Below are 12,172 nucleotides of genomic sequence, written 5' to 3' on the forward strand. Positions count from 1 at the left end.
TTGAACTGGAACCTGATTCAGAAGAAGAATATTGATGATACAGAAAGTGCCGTCCTGAAAGCTGACAGGATTGTTTCATCAGGTTTGTTTCAAATGAACCACTGAAAGTGTAAATCGGTGTTTCTGAGAAAGTCATCTTTGCACTGCAGCTTTAAGAAAAGGAAATGCTCAGCCGTGCCGTTGATTGCTTATCTGGCTCGTGATACGTCTTCCAGCATATAAAAAAAACATCATATGGACATTATGACAGGGTAAAAATTTCCACCAAAGGGGATCTTTAACCTAGCGTTACAGATGTTACAGATGTAGGAGTGGTATCAGTCCTTTTATTTCCAAACTACCCTCTAAAAAAACTAGTATCTAATCAAGATCCATTAATCTACATAGTCCTTACAATTTCAATTGTCCTCTCACTTGCTGCTGAAATGAGTCAGCGGTCAGCTAGCATTAATCTCTAAGGAGGATTCATTAGCTATTACCTTCAGTAAGTTCCTTTCAATGCTAACAGCCTGTTACTGTGCTACTGCAATGTACAAATGGGAATACCAGTAACACCAGAAGTTCACCTCAGGCTGTTGTTATTAATAAATTGCTCAAAGATTATAACAACAACCACTGTATTTAAAGGGCAAACACAGAGCCCGTATTTAAGTTTTCTGACTGCTCACAGCTTAGAGTTACTGCTCTTGTGTTTGGCAATCTTGCTGTGCACAGTGCTATAATATTTTAGGTGTTTTCAGTCACGAGCCAGAGCCTTAACTACCTCCAGACGTACACATCACTATTTGGACGACTTTTTTATGGATCACTTTTTGATGCATATAAAGCAACACTGGCAAAAAAAAATGCATTACTACGCCTCAACAAGCCAAACAGCAGCTATGGTCTCTCTTTAGGCATGATGAAAAGTATGCTAAGCTAACATAAACTGACTTGACTTGGACTCCAGAGTTGATCCTTTGGCAGCAATAAGTGTTATGATTGAACGTGGAGTGGAACAACACAAACAAATTCGGCTTCAACTAGGTCAAACATTTTTATCCCAAGAACCCCAAAATAGTTGTGCATTACAACACAGACAAACTTAAAAAGACTGTGGTCAGTGTAATCCACTCAGATTGGATTTCATTTAGCAGAGAAGAGTGTAGAGAAAGTGAGAAGGGTGGTTGTAAAACACATCTTGCCTGGTGCAAATGAGTATGAATAGATTGTCTGTGGTGGTGGTCGGAGGGGCCGTAGGCGCAGAATGGCAGCCATGGCTCTGTCAGCCTGCTCCAGGGCAGATGTGGCTACAATTGTAGCTACGACCGCCGGCATGAATGTCTCGCATAGGCAAAGGGAAGGAAGGGGCCACAGGGGCCATGGCCCCTGCTGGAATCTGATTGGCCCCCTCTCGCCCCCTCCTCCCCGTGAAATGCTGTCTTGTCATTGGGTAGTTTCTTTGAGGAGCGCTAGCTGGTCGTTACAGCGCAGCTTTACGGGGGCGGGGTGAACAGAGCATTGTGGTAATGTTTGTGACGGGAGCGGCTGGCAAATAAAACAAGCACACCTCTTCTCTCATTCCCACTCTGCACTTATGGACACTCTGAGACGGTGACTGTCAAATTCAAACGTGAGGTGAATTGAACACAAACGAGTTACTGATATGTTTTATCTTAGCTCCTAGATTTATCCATTACCTTTAGTTCATCATTTAACATTTTGATGACAAAAGTTGATAGTATTGGGTAGAGAAGCTGATGAAACGTGCCAACTAGATGGTAAATAACCGTCACGGGGTTCCTGCATTAATGATTATGTGACACGAAATCTTGCTACATGTTTTTTTTCCCCTCTTTTTTTTTTGAAACAAATAAAATGTGCCAACGTTAAATGAAGACGCGTTACACAGAGATGTTTTGGAAGCAGCCAGGGCATTCCCAATCCCAAGTTTGAGTTACAACTGAATGGTGTCATTTAGTCTCTCTTCCAGCAGCAGCAGGGCTCAGAAATGTCATAAAAGAGACACAACCAGCATGGTTAGTCATCTTAACCTTATTCAGGACTTTCATGTTGCCATACGTAGATCTTTCAGGGTTCATTGGACCCCAAGAAAGATTATGTACAAAAAAAAAAATGTTGATATTCATTATAGGCTTTTATACATGATGTTAAATACATTTTCTGATAAGTTGACATATTTCTGGCTCCAAATGCATGACACATGCCCCTCTTTTTATATTTAAAAATCAAATCTTTAAAATCAAAAAACAATACCTGTCACCTAAACCAAATGGCCTGGGGTCCAAAAGACCCCAAAAGTCCTGAATAGAGTTAAGAAAAAGCCCTGTGAGGGTCAGACCAAGGAACCAGACCGGTTCAAGGGAACAGTTCTGAGGACAGACATCCAAAGCAGGACCAGTCCAGCAGCTGGAGCCCATCATCAGCATCAGGTGAAAGGCAGAGCAGGACAGACAGACATTCCTCAGAGCAAATGAAGAACAACATTGTTAATATAAAAGAGGAGAGCATTGTGTTTATGTGTGTATTTACATGTATGTATCATTTTAATGTGCCTTGACCCATCAGGCTGTTACTAACATGAGTCTTCACTGTGAATCAGTCTGAGTGTCATGAGTTGCCTTTGAAAGAAGCAATTATTGTACATTCCATATTGTACAAGTATTTTTTGACCAGAAACTTTTTCCAGATCATGTTTATTTTGTTAGATCTATTTAATTAGGTTAGGTCTATATTTAGCCATACAATGTGAGTACAAGTAAAGAACACCTCGAGAAACTGCTGTAGGCTACATCTATGAATAACGCAGTTATTGGGTGCCCCCCAGAATATAGCATTGGCCCCCTATTGATCCCCCCTAAAATTAAAACCTAGAATCACCACTGAATGTGTGTGAATGAATAATTGACAGTGTAAAGCATCTTTGAGTGCCTAGAAAAGCACTACATAAATCTGATCAATTATTAAACATTATTATTTAAACTTATCGATCTGTGGCAACCTCCAGAGTGAAAAAGTGCAAAGTCATACTGCGTTTTACAAACACAAGATTTGAACTGCACCTTTTCAATAAACTAGCTGTCAGTAGGGCTCAGCAATTAATCAATTTCAAATCAAACTCTGAAAATCTGAAACAATGCAATTGCAAAGGCTGCAATTTAGGATGTTCTAGGTTTAGCTAATAAATAATGCCACGCTGTCGTCACTGTTCTGTTGGTGTTTTTAATGGATGGCATTAGCAAAGTAGCTACTGCTTCACTAATCAGGGAACCACTGAAGTCAGGGACAGGAACTTTGAGAAAAATGGAAAAAAAAACAACAAAAAAAACACTCACCAACATAAAATTTAATGAACCCAATTAAGAAGCAATTGGCCTCAATTTTTTTGAAACAATGTGCATGTCTAGAGTTCCTTGTTTAACAACAACAACCAGTATTGTAACTCTTTCCCAGGCCTTTGTGGCACACTGGGAACACGATCACGCTCCGGTGCAGATGCACTTACTTTGAAGGCCTCCTACAAAAGCTGCCTACTGAGGGAACATGCAGTCAACTGCCGTGATGAAGCATAACTGTGCATTTTTAAAAGCTGCCTCTTCACTCTTGCATTATTGATTGTTGATGATATTTTTAGCTGGCAGGCCTGTGATGCCCCTGCTCCCACAAACTTACGTAAGGTTGATATGAATAATACAATGTTTCAAAAAGAATCATGATTTAAATGCTTCAGCAGGAGCTCAAGACAGGCGGATCTGATGTGAACATTTCACGTGGCCACTGAGCGTGCATCGTCTCTGTGTTTTGCCATGTAATTTAATTATTCACCATAATGGAAGCAGTTAGGAACGAGGAGGGAGCACGGCTGGGAGAAAATAGGCTGAAAATGTTTTACTGGAGGGCCACCCAAGAAACTGACTAAATAATTAGCAGGACTTTATCAGAGACTTTTGTAAACTGTAACGGTTCTGGCTGTTAAACTGGGTCTTAGCTGGTGTGTGTTTACAAGGCTCTGGGAGGGGAAGTTGTTCTCTCTGTTTCCATTTCTTTCTCTCGTTCCTCCTCTTGAAAACCACAGGAGGTGTGAAACAGCAGCATGAATTCACGCTGCACGTGGCCTACGAGCTTCCTCACTGCAGGATCTTTTGTGCATGTGTGTGTTTCACCCCAATATGCCAATCTGCATATGTTTGGAATTAGCATTTATGTACTTGTTGTCTATCTCAATGCCTGCATGTATTTACGCGTGTCCATATATGTTAAGTGCTTGTGATCTATTTTACAGTCTCCTCGCAATAGAGAAGCATCTGTACATTCTCACCACGAGGCTTCAACCACTATGAAACTAATATGAAGTGGCGCTTCTTAAATGAATGGAAAGCATTTGAATGACTCTCTGTGTGTGCCCCCCCACCCACACACACACACACACACACACACACACACACACACACACACACATGCATACATACACTTCCCCTTCCCTGTGTCTGTCTTTCAAACAGGAAGAAGGAAGTGGTGGAGTCACATTATCTGGAGCCACATCACAAATGTCAAAGTCAAACAGCCTGCCTTATCTTGACAGACATGGACACACATGTGTGTACAGACACACACATGCACGCAATCATGACCTCACAGCTGCACACACTCATTCTTTCACTTCTCCAAGTCAGACTGTCTAAACCCAAAAAAACTCAAATAGAAGTCGGGACTATTTGCACTGAGTATAGTCGAGTGAATCAACGCTATCAGTAGTGACTTGATAGTTGCTGTTTCTGAAGTGAGGTTAGACTTGTCGTTTGTTCAGAGATCAGGACATAATACAAGTCAACACACTGTAAACGTCTTCATTGTTTGTTAAACAAACCCTTCAGACATGTTAGAAGATGTGTGTGCCTTAAACTCCCTCTTTGGATAGTTGATAAAACCCTTAAAAATTCATCTTTATCAAAATTTCATATTTACATGTTTTTTTTCTACTATTTTTTTGTGCCTGAAAACAAATTATATGTGACTGTATACCTTTGCCTTATTTAGCATGTGCAAATCTGGTATTCCCATCTCATTCTCCACCCATTTTTCTGCTGCTTGCTGCAGGTCAAGCACAGCAGCTCACCTAGGACTCTGTTCAAACACTGCAATATATTTCAGAACCAGAAACAGAATGTCAATAAGACTAATGACATGGAAAGTGGTTTCTTAGGCATAAAACCGTGGAAGTCTAAATCTGTGTTTTTGAGACTGTCTTCAGTACACAGCAAATGATTCTAGACTTCTAGCATGTAAATAACACCATATGGAGACATGTCAACAAGGCAAAAGGCTTGACTTTTATTGGAGAGGGTATTTACTAAAAAACAAAATACAAGCAGCAGGGAAGCAGTTCAATGGGAAATGTTTGTATTTTAACTTAAGGATCTGTGTAAACCCTGTCTTGGCTGAGTGAGCTGTGAGAAGCAAAACAAGATGGCAAAATTAGGGTAAGTGTCAAAAGGATCAAAAGCTGGATTAAAAACTAAAATGTTGCATTTTCATTTCACACTCAGCTGAACCACTGAGGGACTTTTATTACTGTCCTTGAGCAACACCGAAGACTAGTAACAAAGCCACAAGATTGCCAAACACAATTTCCCTGTCTAAATAGGAAATGACTTTTACTCTCATTATTACTCTTAGACTTAATCCAAGCTGTTCATAAAGGTCTTACACCTGACTCAACCAGAGACCATGCAATCAATTTAGGGATCTTCCTGGCCAAAGTTAAAGACAGCCAGCTTCTGCTCTGCAGCACAGTGAGCTTTAGCAGGTCAGACGTCTCGTTTGAATCTCCTCATCTTGACTGTGGGCGGGTGGGACAGCTGCCTAGCACACTTATTCAACCTTTCTTATCCAAGTAGGAAGAAATCATTTCTGAGAAGAATGAACAACATTTGCCAGGTTCTTTTTTCCACATTTCCTTTGTATAAAAACAGGCGTGTTATGGATTCCACAGGTGGCCTCGGCTTGCTCCCACGGCCCTCAGTCAGATCAGGGCAGGGCTTCACTTTCTCTACTATGGTGTGTGTGTGTGTGTGTGCGCGTGCGTGCGCGCTCTTGTATATCCTACAACAATTTGAATGTAAGGTCCTAAGAGATGCAAGAGCATTTTGGTCTGTTCTTGTGCGTAGCTTAGGTTATGAGTTATGTTATTGTTTTGGGATTGGCTCATAGTTATGATTGTTAAGACTGGCAGTGAAATGCGGAATGTGAAACAGGGTTCAGAGAAATAGATTAGAACAAATTTTTAAAAATTGTATTTCTATGAACTCTCACCGACACTCATTGTGAATTCAGTTAAACATTTGCAACACTGTGTTTTTCAGTAAACTCAGCAAAACAGGGCACCCCAGTAGCTCAAGAGGTTGAGCAGGCGACCCATGTACAAAGTCCCAGTCTGAATCAAGTCTGACCCAAGGCTCATTTGCTGCAAGTCCTTCCCCACTCTTCTCCTTACATTTCCTGTCTGTCTCCCCTTACCTACAATAAAGGCACCAAAGGCCAAAAAAACGTTTTTAAAAATTAAAAAATAATAGCAAAACAGTATGAAACCAATGGCTGGATGTGAAAATTTTCCTGTATTCTATATGTACTTTGCCTGACAGAAAACACATCAGGGCACACTCACATAAACATTGCTCTATTACTCCCCAAGTCCTGAGTGTAAATAAGCTTGGCTTTGACATACAGCACGCTGCAGTAGCAGGTTATACATGACACTGTTTTCCTCTCTGACTATACAACTGTGGATTTCCCACAGCTCTATTCTATTCCTCGGACAAACTTTTGGGGATCCTTGTATATCATTTCACCTCTTGCTCCTTTTTAGATAAGCCCATGTCAAGAGGGGCATGGGGGAACTTTCAAGGTGCAACACCAGTAGCCACAGGACGAGGTTTATCATAGCTGCAGCTCTCATCCAGGATTAGATTTTTGATCACATTGTCTGCGCCTCTGTTACACAGAAAGTCTAGAAAAAGCGAATTTATGTTTCTGAAGCATGTGTGACTGAAGGAAAGAGAGACAAACAGACTGAACCAGGATCTGGTTTCTGGCCTCTGTACTGTATATTCCAGTGAAGGTTGCACATTCCTAAGACAAGACCACATGACTGGAGCTACGGGGGTGTGGGAGAGTGGGAGCAACCATTGTTGGGCTAAATTAACCCGTAGATCAGATGAGGAGGTGGAGCTGAGCAGGGTAACAGACTATCTATGTGTAGCATTTCCTTCCTCAGACAACAGACCCTGCAGCCACAAGCACAGAGCTTGAACAAAATCAGCCACACACAGAGCCGCCAGAGAGACAAACAAAAAACACTATTAACATTCAGTAGCACTAAGATGTACTTCATTGGAGTCTATCTAGGTCAGCCAAAGCATCCTAAACAAAAATTTGGCATACTGTATGTCTGGAGGGTTGTGTGGACAGGGTTAAGTCATACCACTGTGGCTTGACTCAACAGGAAACAGGAAGTTGCAGAGGAAGAGACCCCTATCAAAAGAGACTTAGACCGGAGTGGTGCGGGCGGGGGGGAATGCCACAACAAACTCCCCAGACAAGCTAAGCAGCATGCACACACAAACACAGAATCTCCCCTACAGCTGACGCACCTCATAACAAAACGCTTGGCTCCACTGTGCTTTCTTAATACGGACTGGAATTTGTGTGAAGAATGTCTCTATTTTTAACGTCTTCCTGGTTTCATTTAACGTGTAGTGCTAATAAAGGAGCAGATAAAGTCACAGGAGGCTTACTAGTTTTGCTATTTCACATACTTTTTGCTTTTAACATTTAGTACATGCTACAGCTGCCTTTACAAAGTATGCACTGTTTCAGGCAGTAAGCATACAATTAGGACATATGACTTTGTCGTAATAATGTGCTTTAACCTTTGACCGTTGTAGTCCAATCGTGCGAAAGGAGCTTTTATCAGTCTGTGTGCTTTTGCCGGCTACAGCTTGTTTATACTCACACAAGACATCGTACATATGTGCAAAGAAGATTGGGGGCCAGGAAAACATGCTGACTTGCATACGGCAAAGTCTCACTGATTGTAGTCGGACCTATGGGCATTTTTGGCCTCCTACCTGCTATATACTGGGACAAACTAAATCTTTTTCTACCAAACTGTATCGTATGTAGGTATGTATATTGAAATGTGCCCCATGTGTTTGGGGACAAAGGTGGGTAGGTGTCGTGATGTGGTGTGTTGATAGTGTAGTTACCTCGGCTAGCTTGTAGGGCACAATGAGCCTCTCTCCAACGGTCACTGTCTTCCTGGTTGTCAGTGCTTCAAGCAGCATCTCCTCTTTCACCTGGAAAACAATAACAAAAAAAAGTTAAGAAAAAGGACAAGATCAGGACCAAGTCTATGGGCCAAGGAGACATCGTCTTGATTTGGACAGTAAAAGCAACATTGGCAGAGGGGGTCCAATGCAGTAATGGTCAAGACCAATAACATCTCAGGAAAGCGTTTTATAAAGGTGTTTTCCTGCAATTTAGTAAAGCTGGGGGAATTCCAAGAGACAGATTGAAAAGAACTGGTCAAACTGAAACTTGTTTATGGATTACTATTTTGAAGCCTTAAGGTTAGAATTTTGGCATTGCTAGCTTAGTCTTTTGAAACTAGATTTCACAAGTAAGGGTTGGATCTGACGAAAGAACTCAAGAACACTGCCCACGGCGATACAGACGCAACCTGTCAATCACAAGGTAGCCCCACCCTAAAACATACCCTGCTTTATCATCTATTTCCCTCGAAATAGGACTTTAATTTACTAAATGAACACCATGTTGTATCAAACAAATCTGGAGACTAGCAGTTAAGACCACAAACTCATTATGAAAATGTTTCCCAAGGTGACAAATTAATCGAGAAGTAAATTCATTTTCTTAATACAGGTAAAGAATACAGTACAGGTAATAGAATACAGGTCTAAGTCACTTTTGCGTCGGCTTCACTTTTCAGACCTGGAGGCTCCATCTATCTTATGCATGCAATCTATGGTTAACGTCTTTTACTGATAAATACCTGTTTCTGCACAAAATATTTTGCCAGAGCATGAGAACAAGCAGAAATGTGGTTGAGTTTTGTTTGCATTTCAGTTAATGAGAACAGACTGAATAAAACTAGACTATACAGATCTGTTTACATGTTGACAGTTTTCTATGCTGTTTCTATAAAGATCACTATTTACTGAATGCTGGTAATTGTAACTACTCCATTGCTGGAAACGCTGCAAATCAATAAGTGCTGTTTTTTAATATTAAATTAGTATTTTTGTATCAACATGATAAAGTACGCCAATTTATTAGCTACGTAATTCACGAGTCAAATTTGAGTCAACTTTGTAGTGGTGTATGTAACATAAAATGCACCATAACCATGACATAAGATTCTTTCCATTTGCAGCCATCTAACTGACCTTTACTCCCTTCAAAGCTGTGAATGTTCCTGCTGCTTCAAACTGACATAGGTGTCCAAGATTAGCCCGTAAACACTGTGCACATACATACAGTACCAAACTATGCTGCCTTCCATGTAAGTCTGACTCTAAACTTGGCCCCAGACAAACCACTGATGACAGGGTCACACTGGGAGAACTGGGATTTCACCACGCACATCTATTCCATCTGCAGGGATTATGGGAGCGGACCAAACAGCTGCTGCTGAGCCCACGTGTGTATGTGTGTCTACATGTGTGAGCTTTGTGTGGCTGCCTGATGTCTTCATGTAAGAAAAACAACTGTGGTAATGCTATAGTTAATACCATTATAGAGATATTTTTGTCAGTTGCCTTGCTTGTAAAGGCTTTGACTTAAACAGAGGAAGGAAGACAGGAGGAGCATTGCACACGTGCGTGTACGTGTGTGTGTGCAGTGAGTGGGTCGGTGGGGGGTGGCATAATCAGACTTTATTTCACACCGCCTGGTAATCCCTCCACTAAGAGCAAAGCCTATTCTGTAGGCTGGTGATTGGTCTTTAGCCGGTACATTTCCATGTATTAGTTGCTTGGTAACAGGCTTGCTGCTCTGCTATGATCACAGCTTTAACACCATAATAATACACAGAAGTTTGTAAGCACTCGTTTGGGGTCAGTGATTTTATACCAATGTTTTTTAACACCTTAAACATGAGCGAGATCTTAGGTTTGACAGATGCACCAATCTGACTGATCTGAACATTACTTATTCTCAGTTGCAGCCATGAACCAACTCTGACAACCTTTATAGTCTAATGATTCAGCTTACGTGTCCTCACATATCTGCTACATCATTCAAAGTACACAGATGCTTAGAAGATGGTCAAACAATGTTACTGGGGGAAAGTTTTAAAGTGTGTCCTGATTGTTTTCATTACATTTTCAAACCTGAAAAAATGTCTGGACTGGATTAAAAACTGTGTAAAAAGCCTGAAAGCCAAACAGTACCCACGGTTGTTCCTGTACAGAGGTTTAAAGTTAGTTTTATATGTTCAGCATCCGTGAATATGTGAAGGTGCGTTAAGGTGTGAGTGACATAAACTTTATCATCTGCACAAGTGTCTTTGTGTAGCCCTCTGATGTGCCCAAAATTTGTGTCCAAATGGCGACTATGCAATAAAGGCAGTAGTGCTTGAAACTGGTCAGTTGGGTCACTTGTTTTATCACACACTGTCAAGCTTCATATCTTGATGTTAAGGTCAACTGCCAAATGGATTCGATATTCAATAATAGAAGAGGCAGTAATTACACTTTTTTTTTAATTTTTTTTTTAATGTCATTCTTTGCCTCCTACTCCAAAATAACTAATAAACTAATTTGACATTCACACAGTTTTTGGAATCAAAGTACCCTCAACAAATTCCATCTTTAAAGGGATCCATTCTCACACAACGCTGCTCTCCCTGGACTGATTTCCAGTTTGCACCAAAATGTTTCTGGCTGGGTCAAATCACTCAACTCCAAATCTCTGAGGATCCAGTCTGTCAGCCGTCCATCAGCCCATACGAGCTCTACTTCCTCTTCCAGTTCCACCTCTACGGGAAACAGGAAGGCCCAGCCAATTTCATTCCCATTCATGCATCAATCCACACTCGGTTCTCCTTGAGAGGTGCTCCGCATCAGTGTACCACAGCAGCACTGAGTGCAGTGGTTCGCATCTCATCCTGTCCGAAATGTAGAACCACTTTACATATCAAACGTTGGTTATTCATGCAGATTAGTGCTTCGTTCAGAGCCAGTGTGTTCACTTTGGCTGAACTCTCCATTGAAACGATTCCAGCCTTGCACGACTGAACATAAAACTGCACTGAGCAAACCTCAATCACATATTTAACCATTTCATCTCTTGTGCAAGTTGTCCTAGATCAAGTCAAGCACCATCTCTAAATTCTAGGAGTAGTTTCTAACAGTGCCTGTCTGGTTTATACACAGATACGCTGTTGTGTAATTCACGATTCTTTTTAACCTGTACATAAACTCAAGACAAAACATGATTAAATAAAAAATGCTTTTCCTCTTTGCAGTGCCGATTGTAAGATGTGCAAAACCAACAACAGTAAAGCAACACTAGCAAGAATGAAACTGTGACTCCAGAGAACTATTTCTTATTTCATTGTTGATGTTTGAGAAAGAGCCAAGGAGACACATATCTTAAGTTTGCAAACTAGGCATTGCACAAAAATAAACCTTTTAGTCAAATTAATTCTACATCTTACACAAACCTTCATCACTCAAAATGAATTTTAGCAGTAATTCACAGGTGCTTCAAGTGTAAATCACAGTAAATATACAGTTGTCATGTCATAGATAGTGAATGGCAACTTTTGTATCTTGGCAGTTAGTTTCCGATGCCCAAATATTTACTTTGTTAAATATTAGACAATAAATCTTTGAAAAGGAAGAAATTCTTAAAAATTCTTTAACACTATTTTACTTCAAAAAACTTGTAAAACCATCACATTTTTTCAATTATCTGTCCATCCGCATCACTCCTCCCATAAAAAAAATCATACTCCCATTAGCTGACCTCTCTCTTGTCCCATCAAAACATTGTGTCCCAGCAGGAATGTGTGCAAATTGAAGACTTATGATGCTGTCAAAACACAGATTCATTGTGACTTTTTTAAAATTCATTACTCTGTGGTTTGGCT

At 40.7% G+C, this 12,172-nt stretch overlaps 1 protein-coding gene across 4 annotated transcripts in view; it reads right to left on the minus strand.

The window, feature by feature from the left end:
* LOC103364430 (unconventional myosin-IXa-like) overlaps positions 1-12,172 on the minus strand; it is a 174,060-nt gene that overhangs the window by 62,402 nt on the left and 99,486 nt on the right. For all 4 annotated transcript variants that reach the window (XM_008291551.1, XM_008291566.1, XM_008291558.1 and 1 more), the window contains exon 8: positions 8,265-8,354. In XM_008291551.1, coding sequence (XP_008289773.1) covers positions 8,265-8,354 — 90 coding nt within the window. The remainder of the gene's footprint in view (positions 1-8,264; positions 8,355-12,172) is intronic.

The sequence above is a fragment of the Stegastes partitus genome, unplaced genomic scaffold, assembly GCF_000690725.1.
Source record: "Stegastes partitus isolate 25-593 unplaced genomic scaffold, Stegastes_partitus-1.0.2 Scaffold17, whole genome shotgun sequence".
Taxonomy (NCBI): domain Eukaryota; kingdom Metazoa; phylum Chordata; class Actinopteri; family Pomacentridae; genus Stegastes; species Stegastes partitus.